The sequence below is a fragment of the Gorilla gorilla genome, chromosome 9 (assembly GCF_029281585.2).
Source record: "Gorilla gorilla gorilla isolate KB3781 chromosome 9, NHGRI_mGorGor1-v2.1_pri, whole genome shotgun sequence".
Lineage (NCBI taxonomy): Eukaryota > Metazoa > Chordata > Mammalia > Primates > Hominidae > Gorilla > Gorilla gorilla.
Genome location: NC_073233.2, coordinates 70,256,976 through 70,282,378, shown reverse-complemented (window position 1 = coordinate 70,282,378; position 25,403 = coordinate 70,256,976). Strand labels below are relative to the sequence as shown.

The following is a 25,403-nucleotide window of genomic DNA, read 5'->3' as shown; positions in this document are numbered from 1 at the left end:
AGTTTTGATTTTGTTTCTATAAACTTAAAAAAAATTTAAATCGGCCAGGCATGGTGGCTCACGCCTGTAATCCCAGCACTTTGGTAGGCTGAGGTGGGCAGATCATCAGGTCAGGAGATTGAGACCATCCTGGCTAACATGGTGAAACCCCGTTTCTACTAAAAATACAAAAAATTAGCCGGGCATGGTGGCGGGCGCCTGTAGTCCCAGCTACTCGGGAAGCTGAGGCAGGAGAATGGCATGCAGGAGAATGGCGTGAACCCTGGAGGCGGAGCTTGCAGTGAGCCGAGATTGTGCTACTGCACTCCAGCCTGGGTGACAGAGCAAGACTCTGTCTCAAAAAAAAAAAAAAAAAAAATTAAATCCTTTAAAGGTGAAGTAGCCACATATATATATTTATATAGATGTGTGTGTGTGTGTGTGTGTGTGGGTGTGTGTATGTCAGATAAGCAAGGAGATACTCCCAGAAAAAAAAATTTAAATTTATATATATATATATATATATTTTTTTTGGTTACGGTTTTGTTAAATTTATTAATAGAAATCAGATTTATACTAAATAATACAAGTTCAAAATTAATTTCACTTTTTGTTAAAGTCCATGATTTGCTCTTTGAAGACTTTTTATGGTTTTGCTGAATTCTTCTTACCTAAATTCAATTTAATTACTTCAACAGCATTTCGTTGGTATTCTCATCGTGCACCTGAGACTTGTTATAGGGTGAAATATAAGTTTAGTCAAGATATTCCATCTTTGGGCATATCTAGAAGACACTGCATTTATTCCCTCTATTGTTCCAAAGCACCACCATTAGTGGCACAGTGGAGGTCATGCATCCTAGAAACAAATTTCAAACGATGGGCTGTATATGTCACATAGTATGCTTCTGGATTCTTAGCCAAGCTTCTTGCTTGTACATCTCTCATTTACCAACCACATTTGCTCCATTATCACAGGCTTGCCTTCAACAATCCTTGAAATTAATGTCTAAAACAGAAAGTTTTCTTTCAATTCTTCACTTAATTCAAAAATCACACTTTAAGGAGGAGATATAAAGCCAATGAAACATGGAATGATTTAGACTTGTTTTTCTTCAAGCAGTAATGACTCATGGTACTATGAGTACCACGGTACACTCTAGTTGAACTGAGTAACTATTTTATTAAAAAATTTTGGGCTGGGCACGGTGGCTCACGCCTGTAATCCCAGCACTTTAGGGGGCTGAGGCAGGCAGATCACGAGGTCAGGAGTTTGAGACCAGCCTGGCCAACATGGTGAAACCCCATCTCTACTAAAAATACAAAAATTAGCCGGGCATGGTGGCATGCGCCTGTAGTCCCAGCTACTCGGGAGGCTGAGGCAGAAGAATCTCTTGAACCTGGGAGGCGGAGGTTGCAGTGAGCTGAGATTGTACCACTGCACTCCAGCCTGGTGACAGAACAAGATTCTGTCTCAAAAAAAAAAAAAAAAAAAAAAAAAAATTGGCCAGGTTTGGTGGCTCACCAAAGCACTTTGGAAGGCCAAGCAGGAGGGAAGATCCCTTGAGCTCAGGAGCTTAAGACGAGCCTGGGCAACATGGCAAGACCCCGTGTCTACTAAAAATAAAATTAGTCAGGCATGGTGCATGCCTGTAGTCCCACCTACTTGGGAGGCTGAGATGGGAGGATCACTTGAGCCTGGGAGATTGAGGCTGCAGTGAGCTACGACTGTAACACTGCACTCGAGCCTGGGTGACAAAGTAAGACCTTGTCTCAAAAAAAACAAAAAAACAAAACCCCACAAAACCAAAAAATTTATTGACAAAAAAATTTTTACAAACGATTTCATGTCTCACTTTATTCTCCATTAAACTCATAATCTGTTGGAATTCTCTATCCTAGGTAATGATCATTACTTTCGTTATTTTTGTCTTAATTATATGTTTGGCATTTTACCAAATTTTGAAATCTCTTTTACTAAACCTAGAAAATTTCCATTGTTTTTTGCACACACTGTACTGACGGTGTCATGAAAAGAATGATTAGGCTTGGCTAAATATTGGACACATTGTATTATTCTTTCAAGAACATTACATCAGTATTTTATATTGTTTTCTGTTTCCGGTAAAATCAATTGTTTATTCGGCCTCTTTCCCTCAATTCCTGTAACCGGATGTGTGTTTTTTTGTGTGTGATTCTTCATGATTAGCAATTAAATCTTCCTTTAGTAAAGAAGGAAGTTGCCATGATTTCATCTGACTTGTTCAAACTGTGGATTTGGTAAGAATAATTTTCTTACTAATTTTAATTGTTTTGATTAATAAGTAGATCTTAATTGAACAAAACCTTTGTAATGTCTTGTTTGTGAATTTTATGTGGGTCACCCTGGAAGAAGACTGCTTACTTTTACTGCTTCCAGTGTTGGAAAATGCAAGCAGCCTGCTTCTTTGAAGATTTTTACTTTCTTTTTCATTTTTTCTTTTGTGAGCTCCACTTTATAGCATTCTTTTTCTACCAAAATCTTGACTTATACTCATTTTCAATAATCTAAGGGATTAAAAGTGAAATATATATCCAAAGTATAAAAAATGAGAATGTATTTTCATAAAAAAATAAAGGACTAATCTTAAAAAATTAAAAAAAAAAAAACTTGGCCGGGCATGGTGGCTCATACCTATAATCCTAGCACTTTGGGAGGCCGAGGTGGGCGGATCACCTGGTGTCAGGAGTTCGAGACCAGCCTGGCCAACATGGTGAAACCCTCTCTTTACTAAAAATACAAAAATTACCCAGGCGTGGTGGCGCACACCTGTAATACCAGCTACTCAGAAGGCTGAGGAGAATTGCTAGAACCTGGGAGGCAGAGGTTGCAGTGAGCCGAGATTGTGCCACTGCACTCCAGCCTGGGCAACAGAGTGTGACTCTGTCTCAAAAACAAACAAAACCAAAAAAAAAAGAAAAGCAAAAAACAAAAAAAAGAAGTAATTTGCAGATATAATTTCCAAAAAGTTACAAAAGTAATTGTAAAATATACAAAATTTGTATTAATGTTAAAGTTAAAATATGAATTATAATTAGTAAACACAATACATAAAGGCTAAAATTACATGAAAGCTAAAAATTTTACCACTGTATTTTTTGAAATTAACTACATCTTTTAAATATTTTCATCAAAATAAAACCATTCATAATTCTAACAGTCAATGTCCATGTAGTTGCTAACACGGAGAGTTAGCAACTACAGGAGCTTTTTGTTTTTCTCTGTTATCAGTTTTTCTCACACAGGTTCTGTCTAGACCTGTGCTGTGCACTTACAGAAGCTGCAGCTCCATGTGGCTACTGAGTGGCTGCTAGCTAAATGTGGCTGTCCTCAGTGAGATGTACTGTAAGTGTAAAACACATCAGATTTTGAAGATTTAGTATAAAAAAAGAGCAAGACATCTTATAATTTCTTATATGCATTACATATTGAAATATTTTGGATATATTTGGTTAAATAAAATATATTATTAATTTCACTTTTTTTTTGAGACAAAGTTTTGCTCTTGTTGCCCAGGCTGGAGTGCAATGGCGCGATCTTGGCTCACTGCAACCTCTGCCTCCTGGGTTCAAGCGATTCTCCTGCCTCAGTCTTCTGAGTAGCTGGGATTACAGGTGCCCGCCACCATGCCTGGCTGATTTTTGTATTTTTAGTAGAGACAGGGCTCACCATGTTAGTCAGGCTGGTCTTGAGCTCCTGACCTCAGATGTGATCCACTGTGGATGTGGCCACTAGAAAATGTTAAATTACATTTGTGGCTCTCACAGTATTTCTACTGGACAGTGCTGTTCTAGACCTACCCATACACAAACTGAAGAGTAACAGTCCCCATGTGCAACTTCTACAGACACTACACTAACTCATGAAAATCTTCAGAGTCCAGAGTGCTAACCATTACACCACAGAACCCTCCCTTTGACAATCTTCAGAACTACACATTCTAACACGCAGAGAGGCAAGAAAATGGATACCTAGCACTACAGGGAAATAATACTTTGTGATGCAAGAATCTATTTCATCAGTTAATTAATTTGTCTTTTTCTCTTACCTAAGTCCTTCTGCTGTTCGAATCTTCCTCACACTCCAAAGCAATGTCCATTTCTGATGTCAACAGTGGCACTACCCACAAACTTTGAACTCAGGTGCCTTTTGCTTCCAAGACATAGAGCAACGGATGTGGAGATTTCCTTGATGGCTGAATGGTGTTAGTCACAAGAGCAATGATTGGGGTTACTGGTCAAGCTGTGCCAATGTTGAGTGACAAAGGGGTCCTATGTGTTCTGGAATAAGTCAATTGTTTTGTGTGTTTTTGATATGAGGGTCCTTTAAAGTGCAGGGCCCATGGCAGGAACCCCTCTTGCTTACGTGTAAAGCAGCAGTGGCTGGTGGAGAGGTGTTAATAAATTTCTGGAAAGCAATGTGGTGACATCTTTCAAAATGAACGTAAATCATGCATAAGGCAACCCCACTGCTATGACTCTAGCCCACAGACACAAAAGCACACTCAGTCAGGCTGTCAACAGCTGCCAACATAAGGTCAATCTTTTTTTTTTTTTTTTTTTTTTCTGAGACGGAGTCTCGCTTTGTTGCCCAGGCTGGAGTGCAATGGTGGGATCTTGGCTCACTGCAACCTCCGCCTCCCGGGTTCAAGCGATTCTCCTGCCTCAGCCTCCCGAGTAGCTGGGATTACAGGCACGCACCATCATGCCTGGCTAATTTTTTGTATCTTTAGTAGAGACGGGGTTTCACCGTGTTGCCTAGGCTGGTCTTGAACTCCCGAGCTCAGGCAATCCGCCCGCCTCGGCCTCCCAAAGTGCTGGGATTACAGGCGTGAGCCGCCGCACCCGGCCAAGGCCAATCTTTTAAAACAGACTCTGAACCTGAGGAACACATCAGAATTACCTGGGAACCCTTTTTATAATATACCTGTCTGGCTTCTTCACCTCAGATCTATTTAAATCTGATTCTTCTGACGGGGTGGCCTAAACATGCATATTTTGAAAAAGCTCCCTAGGTGATACAAGGTATACCTCTGGTTAAATATCATTACTCTAAAAAGTATGCGGAGTCAATAAATTTAATTCCATTATAAACTCCCAGGCCATATTCACATTTTACTTTCAAATTTTGCTTTAAATAAGCAGTCCTTTATTTAGGATTTCAAAATCTGTAACAGAAAACTGTAATTCAGAAAATGACTAATTTGAATTTCTAAGAGTTGTGCTGATTTCTCTAAACTATGAAAGAGTACTTAAGTTTATAAGGTACACTAGATCACAGATAACCTGTTTAGTCTATTTAAGATAAACTGATCAAGAAGAATCCAGATAACTGATACATTAATACGTGAAATTCTTCTACTAAATCATGTCAGAGGCTGGGCTCGGTGGCTCACGCCTGTAATCCCTGCACTTTGGGAGGCCGAGGCAGGTGGATCACCTGAGGTCAGGAGTTTGAGACCAGCCTGGCCAACATGGCGAAACCCCGCCTCTACTAAAAAAAAAAAAAAAAGAAAAATGAGCCGGGTGCAGTGGTGTGTGCCTGTAGTCCCAGCTACTCAGGAGGCTGAGGCAGGAGAACCGCTTGAGCCCGGGAGGCGGAGGCTGCAGTGAGCCGAGATCGCACCACTGTACTCCAGTCTGGGCAACAGAGAGAGACTCCGTCTCAAACAAAACAAAACAAAACAAAACAAAAGAATTGTAGATAACCAGGTATTTGCCAAACTTTCATATTTTAATAACTCCCAAATAATGTGAGCCACAGGTAAGACTTACTTTTGACAATCTGTTTTCTGAGCACCTTTTTCGTGCTTCTCTTTTTCCAGGCGCTTTTTGTTTCTCTCTGTCACCAGTTTTTCTCCAGGAATCTCTGGAACCCCCACAGCTGCTGCAAACTGCGCTGCGCCTTGGTCAGTCAGAAAGCAATGAGGTGTCTGAGCCAGAAAGAAAAGAGAAAATGATTGTTTTTTGAAAATTTTACATCTTTTTAACTGTTCCAACTGTGTTGAAATAATTACTTCTCTCTGGGTGCAAAGGATCAAAAATACAAATTCCAGAAAATGCTTTTCTGTATGCTGAAAAAACCCTGACTGAGTTTTTGTATTAAAAAAGAAAAGACCCCAATTGATGGGACATTACTAGAGATGCGATTTACATATACGTTAAATTTAGAGAACTCAATCCATCTTTAACACATGCTATTAAATAGCTGGTCTGGTCGGTTTGTATGTGGTGTGAAGAAAATACAGGAAGATAAAGTAATCATTCACTGGTCAAGTGATTCCTAGTCAAAAATCGTGGCTGATTTGAGAAACTCAAATACATTGCGTCTGTTTTGTATATATTTTTAGGAGAACAGTGATCTCAAGTATTTCTGCACAGTTGGAGCCCTTATCACTGCAGTATAACGATAACAATTCATTAGGAAAAGGCTGCTTTAGTCACATATACCTTTTCCATGACAAGCCGAGCAAGTTTAATGGGATTTGCTATACACCGGACTGCGGACACTGCTCCTGCAGATAGGTCTTTTCCATCCATGATACTAGCATCCATTTCAACCTCACCATTTGTGTTCAAGACAGACCCACAACCTAAAACCAAAAAGAAGTTGAAAAGCAAGAATTAAGAATTTAGAAATGGCTCCAGATTTTCCTCTAATTTGCCCCCTTTAATCCATCCTCTATTCCATTGCCAGAGGAACATTTTTTTTCAAGAGAGAAATCTTGGCCGGGCACAGCGGCTTATGCCTGTAATTCCAGCACTTTGGGAGGCCGAGGCGGGCAGATCATGAGGTCAGGAGATCGAGATCATCCTGGCTAACATGTGAAACCCCGTCTCTACTAAAAATCCAAAAAATTAGCCAGGCATGGTGGCCCGCACCTGTAGTCACAGCTACTCGGGAGGCTGAGGCAGGAAAATTGCTTGAACTTGGGAGGCGGAGGTTGCCGTGAGCCGAGATCGCACCACTGCACTCCAGCCTGGGCGACAGAGCGAGACTTCATCTCAAAAAAAAAAAGAGACAAATCTTGACTTGGAGGCTGGGTGTGGTGGCTCACTCGAGGTCAGAAGTTTGAGACCAGCTTGGCCAACATGGTGAAACCCTGTCTCTACTAAAAATATAAAAACTAGCCAGGCGTGGTGGTGCGTGCCTGTAATCCCAGCTACTCGGGAGGCTGAGGCAGGAGAATCACTTGAACCCAGGAGGCGGAGGTTGCCATAAGCCAAGGGTGACAGAGTGAGACTCCGTTTCAAAAAAAAAAAAAAAAAAAAAAAGAAATCTGACTTGGCACTCCATGACCTACAAAATAAAAAAGTACAAAGCCCTTCCTAACCTGGCCTTTGACCTGCTTTTCCAGCTTCATTTTCTTTCCTTGGCTATATTTTACTGAAATAAGGTTTCCCTGAAGATAGTAGTCCCCTTATCCACAGCCTTGCTTCTGAGGTTTCAGTTATCCTCAGTCAACCATGGCCCCAAATTATTAAATGGAAAATTCCAGAAATAAACACTTCTAGCATCATCCCACTCTGTCCTTCAGAGGGACGTGATTCCTCCCTTTCTCCAGCATATCCACACTGTATAGGTTACCTGCCTGTTAGTCACTTAGCAGCCGTCTCGAATACCAAGCAGATCAGCTGTAGTAGCACCTCTCAGTGCTTGTGTTCAAGAAGCCCTTATTTTACTTAATAATGGTCTCGAAGCACAAGAGTAGTGATGCTGGCATACTGTTATAATTGTTCTCTTTTATTATCAGTTATTGTTATTAATTTCTTACTGCGGCTAATTAATATATTAAACTTTATCATATGTATGTATGAAAAAAAAACCAGTCGATATAAGGTTGAGTACCATTGGTGGTTTCAGGCACCCACTGGGGGTTTGAAACACATCCCCCATAGATAACGGAGGGCTACTGTATACTAGGAGCCCACGTGTCTCTGTGCCTTTGCACATGCTGTTGTTTTTACCACTAGCACCCTTTCTCTATATTTCTCTGCCCAGATAATGCCTACAAATCTAGCTATGCTTCTCAATCTCTTTGTGCTTGTTTCTTCATGTGTAAAGTGAGTAAGAACATCAACCCATTTAATCCTTACAACCATCAATGAGGTAGGTATTGCATATTAAACACTTAGAATAATGTCTAGCATGTGTAGGCAAACAGTGTTTGCTGCCCTGATTACATGCCAGTTTAACAGGTGGGGAAACCAGAAAAGCAACTTTCCCAATATCAAATGTCTTCTGGGTAAAGAGCAAGGAATCAAATCCAGGTGTGTGGCTTAGACATCTACTTTCTTCTGCCAAAGAAGCTCACATCTTTTCCATCTGGCAATAATAAGGCATCCCCTTACACTGATCAGCGCAGGTTAGAGAAGACCTGATAAAAGATTTATATAAATAATATCCAAAGTCTTAAAACATAATATGCAAAATGTCTAGAATACAAGAGAAAGTCAGTCATCATATGAAGAACCAAGAACATCTCAACCTAAGGAAAAAGAATTAACAGATGACAATACCAAGATGACACAGATGTTAGAATTACCTGACAGGAATTTTAAAGCAGCCATTGGCCAGGCATGCTGGCTCATACCTGTGCTTTGTAATCCCAGCACTTTGGGAGGCTGAGGCAAGAGGATCTCTTGAGGCCTAGTTCAAGACCAACCTGGACAACACGGCAAGACCCCATCTCTTAAAAAAAAAATTAGCTGGGCATAGTAGCACACACCCAAAGGCCTAGCTACTTGGGAGGCTGAGGCAAGAGGATCACTTGAGCCAGGGGTTTGAAGTTGCAGTAAGCTGTGATCACACCACCGTACTCCAGCCTGGGTGACAGACTAAGACCCTGTCCCTTTAAAAAAAAAAAAAAGCATCATAAAAATGCTTCGATGAACTTGAAATAACTAAAAAAATTATAAAGTTTCAGCAAAGAAATATAAGATGTAAAGAAAAACCAAATGCAAGTTAGAGCTGAAAAAATGTAATAATCAAAATAAGAAATCTCAATGGATGGGCTTAACAGCAGAACAGACAAGACAGAAGAATTACTGGACTAAGAAATCACTCAGTCTGAACAACAGAACAGGGCCTGGAAAAAAACAAAATGAACAGAGCCCAGCCAACCAGTGGGACCATAACAAAAGAGTTAACATTCAAGTCATTAGACTCCTAGATGGGAGGAGAAAATGGGTGGGAATGAGAAGTATTCAAAAAAATAATGCCTGAAAATTCCTTGTATTTGGCAAAAAGCATACATCTACCAATTTAAGAAGGTGAGCAAGCCCTAAATAGGACTAAACACAAAGACATTCACACTAAGACACATCATAACCAAACCACTGCAAACTAAAGACAAAAAAACATTGAAAGTAGCAAGAGAGAAATGACACCTTACCTATAGGGGAGAAACCAGTTTTAATGACAAAGAATTTGTCACCAGAAACTACGGAGGCCAGGAGGAAGAACAGCATTTTTCAAGTGCTGAAGAAAAGAACTATAAATTCAGAATTCTATATTCCGCAAATATCCTTCAGGAATGAAGGAGAAACCAAGATACTCTCAGATTGTATTAGGAAGGTGCCAAAAAGGGGTAGGTTTCATTCTGAGGCTGCTGCTTTTTCTTTTTTTTAGACACAGTTTCACTCCGTCACCCAGGCTGGAGTGCAGTGGTGTGATCTTGGCTCACTGCAACATCTGCCTCCTGGGTTGAAGTGATTCTCGTGCCTCAGCTTCCTGAGTAGCTGGGATTACAGGTGCGCCACCATACCCGGCTAATTTTTATATTTTTAGTAGAGACAGGTTTTCACCATGTTGGTCAGGCTGGTCTTGAACTCCTGACCTCAAGTGATCCACCCACCTCGGCCTCCCAAAGTGTTGGGATTACAGGCGTGAGCCACCGCGCCCAGCCTTGAGGCTTCCTCTCTTGGCTTGTAGGTGGTTACTATCTCCCTGTGTGCTCACTGCTCCATGACCTCTTCTTGTGCCCATGAGAGTGGGCAAGCTCTCTGGTGTCTCCTATAAGGACACTAATCCTATTGGTTCAGGACTCCATCCTTATGACCTCACTTAATTTTAATTACTTCCTTGGAGGCCCCATCTCCAAACACAGCCAGGTTAGGGCTTCAACACTTAAATTTTGAGGGGGACATAAACATTCAGTCCATAACACAGATAAGGGCAAATGGAAAGAATTTGTTGCCAGCAGGCCTAACCTAAAAGAATGGCTAAAAGAAGTTCTTGGCTGGGTGAGGTGGCTCATGCCTGTAATCTCAGCACTTTGGAGGCCAAGGTAAGAGAAGTGCTTGAGCCCAGGAGTTTGAGACCACCATGGGCAACACAGGGAGACCCTGTCTCTACAAAACAATAAAAAATTAGCTGGGTGTGGTGGTGCTCACCTGCAGTTCCAGCTTTACTCGGGAGGCTGAGGTGGGAGGATCACTTGAGCCTAGGAAGTCAAGGCTGCAGAGCTCTGATTGTGCCACTGCACTCCAGTCTGGGTGTCAGAGTAAAATTAATACCTTGTCCCCACCCCCACCAAAAAAAAGGATTTTTTTTTTTTTTGGAGATGAGTTTCACCCTTGTCGCCTAGGCTGGAGTGCAGTGACACGATCTCTACTCACTGCAACCTCCGCCTCCCAGGTTCAAGTGATTCTCCTGCCTCAGCTTCCTGAGCAGCTGGGATTACAGGCGCCCGCCACCACGCCCAGCTAATTTTTGTATTTTCAGTAGGGACGGCGTTTCACCATGTTGGCCAGGCTGGTCTCGAACTCCTGACTTCAGGTGATCCACCTGTCTCGGCCTCCCAGAGTGCTGGGATTACATGCTTGAGCCACCAGGCTCAGCCAAAAAGGAATCTTGGAACACTGGGAAGGAAGAAAGAATAAAGAAAGGAGAAAAAAATGGGTAAATATAATAGACTTTCCTTCTCCTCTTGAATTTTCCAAATTATGTTTGCCAGTTAAAGCAAAATGGTAACATTGTCTGAAGTGGTTCTCAATGTACATAGCGGAAATATTTAAGACAATTATATGATCAGCAGGGGAGGGTAAAGGGACTGTAAAGAAAGGTAAGGTCTCTAGGGTCTGCTTAAATGGTAAAATGTTAACATTTTTAGACTGTGATAAGTTACATGTGTTTATCCATGTACAGCATAATATCTAGAGCAAATAGCTAAAAAATCTATATAAAGAGATACACTCAAAAATACTACAGCTAAAACAAAATGAAATTCTAAAAAATGCTCAAACAACCCATAGGAAGGCAAGAAAAAGAAAGCAAAAACAACAAACAGAACACTAGACATACAATAGCAGGTTTAAATCTCAACATATCAGTAATTATATAACACGTAAATCTTCTAAATATACTAATTAGAAGACAGATATAGGCAAAATGGATAATTTTATTTTTCTTTTTTGAGACAGAGTATTGCTCTGTTGCCCAGGCTGGGTGGTATGATCTCGGCTCACTGCAACCTACGTCTCATGGGTTCAAGCAATTCTCCTGCCTCAGCCTCCTGAGTAGCTGGGACTATAGGCATGTGCCACCACGCCCGGCTAATTTTTGTATTTTTAGTAGAGATGAGGTTTCACCATGTTGGCCAGGCTGGTTTTGAACTCCTGGCCTCAAGTGATCCATCTGCCTTGGCCTCCCAGAGTGCTGGCATTACAGGCGTGAGCCACTGTGCCTGGCCTGGATAAAAAATTTGACCAAACTATATGGGGTCTACCATTTGCCCCAGAAATCACATTCCTGGGCATTTATCCCAGAGGTATGGACATTTATGTTCATATAAAAACGTGTTCATGAATGTTCATAGCAGCTTTATTTGTAATAGTCCCAAACTAGAAACAACCAAAATATCCTTTCCCGGGTGAATGTTTAAATAAACTGTGGTACAACTATACTAGAGAATACTACTCAGCAATAAAGAAATAAATTATATGGGCAACAACTTAGATGGATCTCAAGGGCAAAAATGCTGAATGAGAAAAGCCATTTCCAGAAGGTCACATACTGTATGATTCTGTCAGAGACGTTTGAACCAGAGCAACTGCATCTTGAATAGGAGCTGAGTAAAATAAGGCTGAAACCTGCTGGGCGGCAGGCATTCCCAGATGGTTAAGGCATTCTAAGTCACAGGATGAGACACAAGGTCAGCACAAGATACAGGTCGTAAAGACCTTGCTGATAAAACAGGTTACAGTAAAGAAGCCAGCCAAACCCCACCAAACCCAAGATGGCCACGAGAGTGACCTCTGGTCGTCCTCACTGCTCCACTCCCACCAGCGCCGTGACAGCTTACAAATGCCATGACAACGTCAGGAGGTTCCCCTATGTGGTCTAAAAAGGGGAGGCATGAATAATCCACCCCTTGTTTAGCAGATCATCAAGAAATAACCATAAAAATGGGCAACCAGTAGCCCTCGGGGCTGCTCTATGGAGTAGCCATGCTTTATTCCTTTACTTTCCTAATAAACTTGCTTTCATTTTACTCTACGGACTCGTCCTGAAGTCCTTCTTGCGTGAGATCCAAGAACCTTCTCTTGGGGTCTGGATCGGGACCCCTGTCTGGTAACAACTCCATTTACAGAACATTCTCAAAATAATAGTAATAAGAAAGAGATAGTGATTGCTAGTTGTTAGGGAGGATGTCATACTGTGATTTACAAGGAGAAACACATAGAGCTGTCCCTCAGTATCCGGGGGGAATTGGATGTGGGACCCCTGGAAACATTGAAACTGCCTTTGCAAAAATTATTTCAGTGAGAAAATTATGGCAGTGAAAGAGATCTGAGCTAACATACCACCCCATCTTGCCTTTCCCTTAATTATTCCTGGGCTATTGGGCAGAGCTAACTTTGAGAGACATTTAGGCTATAGTTAAAAGGATAACAGGCCTTGCCCCAAATGCAACTGCTTTTGTAAAGTGAATGAAAGTTCATCTAGGCTGGGCACGGTGGCTCATGCCGGTAATCCCAGCACTCTGGGAGGCTGAGGTGAGAGGATCACGAGGTCAGGAGTTCGAGACCAGCCTGGCCAACATGGTGAAACCCCGTCTCTACTAAAAATACAAAAATTAGTTGGGCATGGTGGTGCATGCCTGTAATCCCAGCGACTCAGGAGGCTGAGGCAGGAGAATCACTTGAACCTAGGAGGTGGAGGTTGCAGTGAGCCGAGATCGTGCCACTGCACTCTAGCCTGGGCGACAGAGTGAGATTCCATCTCAAAAAACAAACAAAACCACAAAAAAACAAAAAAGTTCATCAAGCTGGGGGAGGAGAGGAACCTGATTCTAATGAGGTGTAGACACAGACTGCCAACCATTCCTTTGGGTACCACCACTACTGCAGATTGGCCTTTTGCGATATCTTTTCAGATTTTTATCCATGTCTGACATGCATGGCTCCACCTGGACCTGCCAACCATCTCTCCTGTGGCCTCGCCCAGAAACAATTCAGTGCACAGGAGGACAGTTTTAACCCTTTTACATTTCTTTTTTTTTTTTCTTTGAGGAGTCTTGCTCTGTCACCCAGGCTGGAGTGCAGTGGCGCGATCTTGGCTCACTGCAACCTCCATCTCCCAGGTTCAAGTGATTCTCCTGCCTCAGCCTCCTGAGTAGCTGTGATTACTGGCGTGAGACACCACGCCCAGCTAATTTTTGTATTTTTAGTAGAGACGGAGTTTCGCATGTTGGCCAGGCTGGTCTTGATCTCCTGACCTCAGGTGATCCACCTGCCTCGGCCTCCCAAAGTGCTGGGATTACAGGCGTGAGTCACCACGCCCGGCCATGACCCCCTTTCATTTCATCTCTGCCCCAATCAGCAGCAAGCCTTGCCAGTCGCACCCCTTTCCCTAAACTGCTTTTGAAAAACCCCTAACCCAGGAGCTTTGGAAGAGATGATGAGTACTAACTCCATCTCCCACATGGTGTGGCTGGCCATGTGGTCTATTAAATTTTTTCCTTACTACAATGCCACGATCTTTATTTGTGTAGCAGGCAAGAAAAACCCCTTGGGCAGTTACAATATCAAAATCCATGGATGCTCAAGTCCTCTACGTGAAATGGCATAGTATTTGCATATAATCGATGCGCATCCTCCTGTATACTTTAAATCATCTCTAGATCACTTGTGATACCTGATACAATGTCTACATCACTTATGATACCTGATACAATGTCTACCATATCAGTTTATTAGTGTGGATTCAATGTAGTACTTCGTGTGAGGCAAGTTTTGCTTTTTGGAACTTAAAATTTTGCAAAGGCAATTTTTTTATTTTTTAGATGGAGCCTCATTCTGTCGCCCAGGCTGGAGTGCAGTGGGGTGATCTTGGCTCACTACAACCTCTGCCTCCTGGGTTCAAGCAATTCTCCTGTCTCAGCCTCCCAAGTAGCTGGGACTACAGGAGCCACCATGCCCGGCTAATTTTTGTATTTTTAGTTTCACCATATTGGTCAGGCTGGTCTTGAACTCCTGACCTCATGTGACCCACCCACCTTAGCCTCTCAAAGTGCTGAGATTACGGGCATGAGCCAACACACCTGGCTTGCAAAGGCAGTCTTACACGGTTTTTTTTTTCCCCAAATATTTTCAACCTAAGATTGGGTAAATTCACAGGTGTGGAAGGCCTGGACACAAAGTTTGGTCTTCCTGTTTCCTGACACACAGCTCCTAAAATACTTGGAAGCGCCAAAGTGGTAAGTTATCTTTTTGTATGCCAATGAGATGACTGATGGTTAGGGGCTAGATAGCCTCAAAATGGGGAGCTGGTTGCCAGGGAACCAATCGTGTAATTAGAGGGCCTGAACTTTCAGTCTCACCCCTCTATCTCCGAGGAAGGGGAGAGAGACTGATGGGTTAGTTGATAACCAATGGCCAACGATTTAATCAATTGTGCCTATGCCATGAAATGTCAACTAGAGAAAAAAAATTGAGCTTTTAAAGAATTAGTTTTATTTAGAAATCTTACTGAGGACTATAGACTGATGACTATAGTCCAGAGGGGTCCTTCAGAGAGGTGCTGTCAAACTGCTTCAAAACTGTGTCTCCCCTTAGAGCTGATACACAGGTTGTGGAGGGTTAGTACATGCTCAAAGGTTACATCAGACTTCCTCAGAAGTTACATTAAAGCAGAATCACATCAAAGTTTGGGTGCAAAAGTGCATCTGGCTATAGATGACAGAGGTATGCATAATCGCTAACCTTGTCAGACGTTATTTTTCTTTTTTTTTTTTGAGACGGAGTCTCACTGTCGCCCCAGGCTGGAGTGCAGTGGTGCCATCTCAGCTCACTGCAACCTCTGTCTCTCAGGTTCAAGTGATTCTCGTGCCTCAGGCTCCCAGGTAGCTGGGATTACAGGCAGCCACCACCATGCGAGGCTAATTTTTGTAGTTTTAGTAGAGATGGGGTTTCACCATGTTGCTCAGGCAGGTCTTGAACTCCTGACCTCAGGTGATCTGCCTGCCTCGGCCTCCCAAAGTGCTGGGATTACAGGTGTGAGTCACCGCGCCTGACCCAGATGTTATCTTAAGTGTAGGAAAAGGCAAGACTAGGATCATTTATCATTTAAGACATACAGTGACTCGGGCAAGAGACATGGGGGCTGTGTGCTCTATCCAATTTTGTCTTCAAACCATTCTTCCAGAAAGCGGCACATCTGCACATCGTCACAGAGTCAGGGGCTTTATGAAATGATGTTGGCATGAAGAAATTAGCAAACATGGCTTCTTACGTTTGTTACTCAGTCTCACAGAAGCCTCCATAAAAACCTGTAAGGGCTGATGATGGGAGAGCTTTTGGATTGCTAGATATGTGAAGGTGCCAGGAGGGTGGTGTGCTGAAGAGGGCAGGGAAGGTCCACACCCCTTCCCCCATACCTTGCCCTATGCATCTCTTCATCTCCCTGTCTGTATCCTCCATTATATCCATTATTCATATAATAAACTGGTAAATATATTTCTCTGAGTTCTGTGAGCTGCCCTAGCAAATTAACTGAACTCGAGGAGGTAGTCATGGGAACCCCAATTTATAGCTGGTTGGTCGGAAGTAGAAGTGACAAGCTACTACTCAAGATTGGCATCTGAAGTGGGAAGCAGTCTTACGGGACTGAGCCCTGAACCTGTGGGATTGGACTCTGACCCCAGAGAGACAGCGTCAGAACTGAACTGACCTCACCCTATGCAACTCTTCATCTGTATCCTTTATCACAGGAGTCCCCAACCCCCAGGTACTGGTACTGGTCTGTGGCCTGTTAGGAACTGGGCCCCACAGCAGGAGGTGAGTGGCAGGTGCATGAGCATTACTGCCTGAGCTCCGCCTCCTGTCAGATCAGCAGTAGCATTAGATTCTCATAGGAATGTGAACTGTGCCTGCGAGAGTCTCTGTGGAAACACTGTCTTCCATGAAACTGGTCCCTGGTGCCAAAAAGGTTGGGGACCACGGCTTTATCATATTCTTCATAATAAATTGGTAAACATAAATGTTTTCCTGAGTTCTATGAGCCATCATAGCAAATTATCAAGCCTGAGGAGGGGGTCATGGTAACCCTTGATTTGTAGCCACATTGGACAGAAGTGTGCATAACCAGGGGACTTGCAATATGCCTTTTCAACAATTGGTGCTGGGCCACGGGTGGTGGCTCACGTCTGTTATCCCAGTACTTTGGGAGGCTGAGGCTGGTGGATCACTTGAGGTCAGGAGTTCAAGGCCAGTCTGGCAAACATGGTGAAACCTTGTCTCCCCTAAAAATACAAAAATTAGCCAGGCATGGTGGTGGGCGCCTGTAATCTCAGCTACTCGGGAGGCTGAGGCAGGAGAATTACTTGTACTCAGGAGGTGGAGGTTGCAGTGAGCCAAGATCACGCCACTGCACTCCAGGAAAAAAAGCAAAAAACAAAAAACAACCCTGAGTTCCTCAAAAATCTAAGAATACAGCTACCATGTGATACAGCAATCCCACTGCCGGCTACACACCCAAGAGAAAGGAAATCAGTATATGGAGGAGTTATTTGCACTCCTTGCCTGCTGCAGCATTGTTCACAATAGCCAAGATTCGGAAGCTACCTAGATGTTCATCAACAGATGAATAAAGAAATGATACATATACGCAATGGAGTACTACTTAGCCATAAAAAAGAATGAGATTCTGTCATTTGCAACAACATGGATGGAACTGGAGGTCATTATGGTAAGTGAAATTAGTCAGGCACAAAAAGAAAACCTTCACATGTTCTCACTTATTTGTGGGAGCTAAAAGTCAAAGCAATTGAACTCATGAAGATAGAGAGTAAAAAGATGGTTAGCAGAGGCTGGGAGATAGTGGGGGTGGGGCAGAAGGGGGGATAAGTAATGGGTACAAAAAATAGAATGAATAAGAGTTAGTATTTGATAGCACAACAGTGACTATAGTCGATAATTTAGCTATACATCTTAAAATAACTAAAAGAATATAATTGTTTATAACACAAAGGATAAATGCTTGAAGGGATGAATATCCCATTTACCCTGATTATTATGCATTGCATGTCTGTATCACAATATCTCACGTACTCCCATAAGTAAATACACCTACTATGTAGCCACAAAAAAAAAAAAACCAAAAATGGAATCTTGATATATACCTTGCATCGTATACAAAAATTTATTCAAAGTGAATCACAGACCTAAAACTTCTAGAAGACAACATAAGAAAAATGTTTGCAATGCTGGGTTAGGCAAATATTAAGATACAACACAAAAAGCATGACTGGTTTAAAAAAAAACTGATAAACTGGACTTCTGCAAAGTTGAGAACTTCTGCTTTTTGCAATAAAATATTGAGAAAGAAAAGACAAACCACAAACTGAAAGAAAATATCTGCAGATTTTTCTGCATTGACACATCTGATAAAAGCTATATCTAGAATATATAAACAACTCTTAAAAGTCAATAGTAAGAAACAACACCAACAAAAAAATCAGCAAGACTTTGATACTTCACTGAAGAAATATGAACGACAGGCCAGGCGCAGTGGCTCACACCTGTAATCCCAGCCCTTTAGGAGGCTGAGGTGTGTGGATCACGAGGTCAGGAGTTCAAGATCAGTTTGGCCAACATGATGAAACCCCATGTCTACTAAAAATACAAAAATTAGCTGGGTGTGGGGTCACATGCCCTGTAATCCTAGCTACTCAGGAGGTGGAGGTTGCGGTGAGCTGAGATCGCGCCATTTCTCTCCAGCCTGGGCAGCAAGAGTGAGACTCCATCTCAAAAAGGAAAAAAAAAAAAAAAGAAATGAATGACAAAAAAGCACATGAAAAGATGTTAAATATCACTTCCCATTTAGGGAAATGCAAATCAACATCATAAGATTCCACTATATGCCTACTAGAATGGCCAAAATAAAAAATGCTGACACTAGTTAGTGCTGGTGAAGATGTGGATTAAGTGGAACTTTTTTTTTTTTTTTTTTTTTTTGTGGAGCTGGAGTCTTGCTCTGTTGCCCAGACTGGAGTGCAGTGGTGCCATCTCGGCTCACTACAACCTCTGCCTCCCAGGTTCAAGCGATTCTCCTGCCTCAGCATCCCGAGTGGCTGGGACTACAGGCGTGTGCCACCATGCCTGGCTAATTTTTGTATTTTTGGTAGAGACAGGGTTTCACTATGTTGGCCAGGCTGGTCTCAAACCCCTTACCTTGTGATCCACCTATGTCGGCTTCCCAAAGTGCTGGGATTACAGGCATGAGCTGCACCCAGCCTGTAAGTGGAACTTTCATACATTGCTAGTGGGAATGTTAAAGTTTGGCAGTTCCTTTTTTTTTTTTTTTTTTTTTTTTTTTTGAGACAGGGTCTCACTCTGTCACCCAGGCTGGAGTGCAGTGGCACGATCTCAGCTCACTGCAACCTCTACCTCCCAGGTTCAAGAGATTCTCCTGCCTCAGCTTCCCGAGCAGCTGAGACCACAGGTGCCCACCATTGCACTTGGCTAATTTTTGTATTTTTAGCAGAGACAGGGTTTCACCATGTTGGCCAGGCTGGTCTTGAACTTCTGACCTCAGGTAATCCGCCTGCCTCGGCCTCCCAAAGTGCTGGGATTATAGGAGTGAGCCGCCGCGCCCGGCCAGTAGTTTCTACTGAAGTTAAATTCTTGCCATAAGCCAGCAGTCCCACTCCTAGGTACTCACCTAAGGGAGATAAAAACTTATGTTCACATAAACACCCATATGCAAATGTTTACAGTGATTTTATGTATAATGGCCCCAAATGGAACATGTCCTTTAGCTATTACATGGTTAAACCAACTGTGGTATATTCATACAATGGAATACTACTCAACAAAAAGGGAAAAACTACTGATATCCACGTCTACACGGGTAACACTTTAATGTATTATGTTAACCAAAGAATCCAGACTAAGGCTACACATTGTGTGATTCCATTTATGACTTTTTTTTTTTTTTTTTGAGACAGAGTCTCTCTTTGCTGCTCAGGCAGGAGTGCAGTGGCATAATCTTGAGCCACTGCAACCTCCCCCTTCTGGGTTCAAGTGATTCTCATGCCTCAGCCTCCTGAGTAGCTGGGATTGCAGGTGTGCCATACCATGCCTGGCTAAGTTTTGTATATTTAGCAGAGACAGCATTTTGCCATATTGGACAGGCTGTTCTTGAACTCCTAGTCTCAAATGATCCACCCGCCTTGGCCTCCAAAAGCGCTGCCATTTATGTGTAAAAAGTGAAGTGGAGGTTCCTCTTCAAAGACTTTGCTCCCTAATTAGGAATAAACAGTAACTTCTCTTAGAAGCAAAATTTATTCAAAGACCTGTGCTAACATTCTTAAATATCTGCTAGCCATAATAAACAAATCACTGTACTTTACGTTCTTAGCTCCCACAATTTAGCCTAAATATTTGCCCTGGAAGGCTTATACTGGTCCAAGCAAGCATTAGGTCACAGCCTGTTCCTCTTCCTTATTTAAAGGTGTTTTTACCTATCTCAGCATCCCACAAGTTACTTCCTCTTTCCTTTGTTCTCCTCTACCTTTGCCTCTTTTAAAAAACTCTAAGTTGCGAGCCAATAGAAACAAATAGAAAATGTAAGGTCCTGTTTCAGCCAATAGAAACCGGACACAGCAGTAGGGTAAATGCGTCAGGTTATAAATAACCCTGTCTCCTTTGTTCAGTATACTCTTGGGACAAAACTGCTGACAAGTGTACCCTTTCTACAAAAAATAAAAACGGCCTTATTAAATAAAATAAATTAATGTTCGAATACTATTTCTTTACAGCACCAAAAAACAAACATTTCAAACATACGACATCCTGGAAATGACAAAACTACACGAATAGTAAACAGATTAGTTGTTGCCAGGGGCTGGGAGTGAATGGAGGCGTGGACTCAAAGGGATGTGGGAGAGTAATGTAACTGGTTTATATCTTGATTGTGGTGGTAGTTACATGACTATATGTCTCTTTCATGGAACTGTATACTAAAAAGGGGATCTTACTATATGAAAATTATACCAACAAACCAACACCAAACCCATTAAAATTGTATGGTATTAGGCTAGTAGATTCTAAACCTGGTTGTATCTCAGAATCACCTGGGAATCTTCAAAACAAAGAAATGAATACCAATTCCTAGACCCCACTACAGATTTTTACCTTATTGATTCTACATTGTAAGTCCAGAAAGAGACTGGATAAATGAAAAAAATCCTGTTTTCAGCCGGGCGTGGTGGCTCACGCCTGTAATCCCAGCACTTTGGGAAGCTGAGGTGGGCGGATCATGAAGTCAGGAGATCCAAGACCATCCTGGCTAACACAGTGAAACCCCGTCTCTACTAAAAATACTAAAAATTAGCTGGTCCTGGTGGTGGGTGCCTATAGTCCCAGCTACTCGAGAGGCTGAGGCAGGAGAATCGCTTGAACCTGAGAGGTGGAGCTTGCAGTGAGCCGAAACTGTGCCACTGCACTCCAGCCTGGGTGACAGAGCGAGACTCAGTCTCAAAAAAAAAAAAAAAAAAATCCTGTTATCTCAAAGATTCTCTAACAGCTTGTAAATTGAACTGTAGAGAGAATATCTCAAGTGCTGTGTAAATATCATTAAGCTCCAGTGAAAGCAAATGGTCATTTGGTTGCCAATCTAAGTAAGTTTTTAAAGAATATTCCTAGCATTCAAATTTAAAAGTTCAATCTTTACAGTGTTGGTATCTAAAAATCAACCACTTTTCAATAAACTATTATGAAATAAGCTTTAAACATAAAGTCAAATCCATACTGAAACAGGAATAGAATGTAAATAAACATAATGTTTTTACAAATGTTCAGGCAAGTTGTGTCATGAATGCTAATTACTGCCACTGAACTTAATACCTACTGGGAGTCAGCTTTTTGTATGAAGTTCCCAAACAGTTATTTATTCTAGAGGATTATAGCAGAGGATGCTGGGAATATTGCTTGCCGGTACTGACCTTGGCTGGGAAAAGCCAAGGTCCACAGTACGCTGTTAAAAGTCCCACCTTTCCCCCCATAATCTTTGCTTTCCCTCTTTTCAGCTCTACTCTTTTCTTCCTCAATATGCGGAATAGACGACATTTGAAAGATGAGAGGGCAGACGTTGAGAAGGAAGGCCTCTGGATACAGAGCAAAAAAATGAGAACTAGCTGCTCCAATTCCCTAATCTGTGCTTCCCAATGCATGCAGATGACAAATTGTTAGAATAAGAGATGGTCGGAAACCAGAATGACCCATTTCAAATGAAGGTCCTGTGTAAATAAGTGAGGGTTTGACAGCCCAGGGGGTGCTGAGTGCTAAGAAGCATAAGGTTTAACAAGTCACCCACAGAAAGAGCTGGCTGCTCCCTCTGCTGGCGAAGTCAGTGCCTATCTGGTAAATTCTGGCTCTACAAATGGAGCAATGAAAGCACACTATTAGGTCTCATTTTAAATTCAGATGAACTTAATTTTATTTTCAGAGACAGAGTCTCACTCTGTCACCCAGGCTGGAGTGCAGTGGTGCAGTCTTGGCTCATTGCAGCCTTGACCTCCTGGGGCTCAAGGAATCTTCCCACCTCAGCTTCCTGAGTAGCGGCGGCTATAGGCTTGTGCCACCACGCTCAGCTGATTTTTGTATTTTTTTTTTTTTGTAGAGATGGGGTTTCGCCATGTTGCCTAGCCTGGCATTGAACTCCTGAGCTCAAGTGATCCGCCCACCTCAGCTTTCCAAAGTGCTGGGATTACAGGCGTGAGCCACTGCACCGGTCTCAGGAAGAATTACACAATTTTTCACAAGTGTTAAAGAGTGCTGCGTAAAGGGGACAGAACAAAGAGTAAATATTTGATAATTAATTAAGATTTCCTGAAATTCTTTTCCCTGACAGATGGGTGGTATAATTCCAGGAAGTATTTCAATCTCTAGCCTAGATCTTAGGTTTGCCATTTTAAAACAAAGAGATGAATGTCTTCCAGCAAGTTAATCTTTTTGTGCCTTAGTCTGATCTGAGAAATGAGGATAATAATTATGCCTAACTTATACCTAACTCATTTAACTCAACTGAGTTTAAGTGATTAACTCATAAGTGAATCATTTAATGTTCATTATAGGTTAACTTGAGTTAGTTTAACACAAGTTAACCAACTTAAGAGAGTTACATGATCAACTCATTTAATGTTCAGATTCAATAAATCAAGCAAATTTCTTAGACCACTGCCTGATACATGGTAGATACTCATATTAGCTATAATGATTAGTATTCCAAAAAAGGGTGGACTGAGTGAAAGAAGCAAAACACAAAGGAATACACTCTGCACTCCAAAGTTAACCTGAAAACTTTGGAACCTTGTCGGGGGAGGTAGGACATGCCTCATTATTCCCTCCTCCCTTTTGGAATCCAGGCCCAGCTGACCAGCACTAACATTAAAACAGATCTTAAGACTGACAAAGCAGACTTTGTAGCAATAAGATACCAAATTCCAGCGGGACTCTAGTATGACATCACATGACAGATAGCAAGCCCTGAAAGTGAAGTATTTTACCCCAAATTACGTTTCTTCGCCGTATCTTGAAATAGTCCTGCAAAGCTAAAGCTATCTCTTGTGGGGAAAATCTACATTCTGAAGAGAATCCCCTTCCTTTTCTAGGCCTTTTTCCTGATTCAGGAGAGAATCAACTCTGATAAGAAACATTCACAATTTATTTTCTCAATAGACTGCTACCTGGAGACTTCCTCTGCCTAAGGGAAATCTTGGTCTCCTCAACCCCTTATCTTAATGTAGACATTCCCTTCTTTTTTCAGTTTTTTTTTTTTTTTTTTTGAGATAGTCTCGCTCTGTCGCCCAGGCTGGAGTGATCTCGGCTCACTGCAACCTCTGCCTCTCAGGTTCAAGCTATTCTCCTGCCTCGGCCTCCCGAGTAGCTGGGGTTACAGGCTCCTAGCACCAAGCCCGGCTTTTTTTTTTTTTTTCTTTTGTATTTTTAGTAGAGATGGCTTTTCACCTGTTGGCCAGGCTGGTCTCGAACTCCTGACCTCAGGTGATCCACCCGCCTTGGCCTCCCAAAGTGCTGGGATTACAGGCGTGAGCCACCGTGCTAAACCGCCTTCTATTAATTCTATCTGCAGCCACAAGTCCTTATATAATCCAGACATTCCCTTCTGTGGATTCCAGGTGTTTGGACAAAACTTTAAATCAATTGTTCATCAGAAAATCTTTGAATCTTAACTATGACCTGGAAACCACTCCCCCTCCCGCAGTAGTCTCACCTCTCCAGATGGAACCAATGTACGTCTTGTATGTATTGATTGACATCTTATGTCTCTCCAGAAGCACACATTCTCAGGATTTCCCAAGAGCTGTATCAGAGCCATTGGTCACTCATATTTGCCTCAGTATAAATCTCTACAAATATTTTAGCGTTTGACTCTTTTCAGCACAGGTAGAAAAATTAAATATTGTTTCTTTTTTACATACTTAGTTTCACCCCAAAGCTCATTAGATTCCCTAACACTACGTAGGTTCTATTTATTCTGAAGAAGGAGCTTGACCTGACTCACATTATTTACTAGCTGAAAGGCACATTTACCTGCGTTGAACTCGGGATCGTCTTCCAGGGCGACGACAGCTCCCTCTACGGCATCCACGGCGCTCCCGCCCTCCCGGAGGATGCCGTAGCCCACGGTGGCGGCTCTGACCATGCCCTGGTGCACTCGCTCCTTCCGATCCTTGGAGATGGGACCGGCTCCGCCGCCGTGGACCACTACGATGGGATTCATGTCGGCGGATCCTAGGCAGCAGGAAGGCGAAAGCGTCGTCCAAAGCCAGCCCAAGGAAGCCGCGCGGGTACAAGGTCCTCGGGAGACCCTGTGGGGACAATGCCCAGTCTCTGTTCTGAACGGCTGGGTTCGCAGCAGGGGGTGGGTAGGGGCGGCTCGGTCGAGCTTGGTACGAAAAGCCCAGGGGCCCGGCGCCCTCCCGCGTTCCTCTCCGCCCCCGGCCCGGACCTGCTGGGGTCTCAGTTTCCCCGGGGACGTTAACCCGCGCCCACCGCCGCCCGCCTCCAAGCCCCGGCGCCGAAGGAGGATGTCTATTTCGCCTTCGGGAAAATGTCTATTTTCGTTTATTTCATTCGCCCTCCCGCGTCTCGGGCGGCTGCTCCGGGAGGGCCGCCGACTTACCCAGGGCACCGCAGGACGCGGACGCCGAGACCTCAGGCTGGGTCGAGCCAGCCCCGCAGCCGCTCGGTACCGCCGCTCCCCGACGCCGGCTCGAAACCGCTCAGCCCGCAACCGCTCTGGTCACAACGGTTCTGCGCCTGCGCACGAGGGCGGGACCGCCGCACGGCCCAGTTCCCATAAAGCCCCGAAGGCCGGCTGGCGCGCACCTGTCCCAGTCCTCTCAAGAGTCTACGCTCTTGGCCGGCCCGAGCTTCCTAGTGGCACGCGGGGAACCTCCTGCTCCTGACCAGGCTAGGGGCTGGGTGGTTGGGTTGGTGGGGAGAAGCGTGAAGTGACATGCCACGATTTTGTAATTGCAGATTGAAAAGCAACGCTAGGCTGTGCGCAGTGGCTCATGCCTTGTAATCCCAGCACTTTGAGAGGCCGAGGCGGACGGATCACCTGAGGTCGGGAGTTCGAGACCAGCCTGACCAACACGGAGAAACCCTGTCCCTACTAAAAACACAAAATTAGCTGGGCGTGGTGGCGCATGCCTGTAATCCCAGCTACTCTGGAGGCTAAGGCACGAGAATCGTTTGAACCTGGGAGGCGGAGGTTGCGGTGAGTGGAAATCGCGCCATTGCACTCCAGCCTGGGCAACAAGAGTGAAACTCCGAATCAAAAGAAAAAAAAAATTAGACTGGGACAATGGGCATAAACAGGGACAGATCCAGGCAAACTGTGATTGATCTGTGGA

At 43.2% G+C, this 25,403-nt stretch overlaps 1 protein-coding gene across 3 annotated transcripts in view; it reads right to left on the bottom strand.

The window, feature by feature from the left end:
- ASRGL1 (asparaginase and isoaspartyl peptidase 1) overlaps positions 1-24,265 on the bottom strand; it is a 62,151-nt gene extending 37,886 nt beyond the window's left edge. For all 3 annotated transcript variants that reach the window (XM_031016246.3, XM_031016244.3, XM_055354303.2), the window contains exons 1-3: positions 24,076-24,265; positions 6,469-6,611; positions 5,794-5,951 (exon numbers count right to left, since the gene is read on the bottom strand). In XM_031016246.3, coding sequence (XP_030872106.2) covers positions 5,794-5,951; positions 6,469-6,611; positions 24,076-24,265 — 491 coding nt within the window. The remainder of the gene's footprint in view (positions 1-5,793; positions 5,952-6,468; positions 6,612-24,075) is intronic.
- Positions 24,266-25,403: the final 1,138 nt, after the last annotated feature.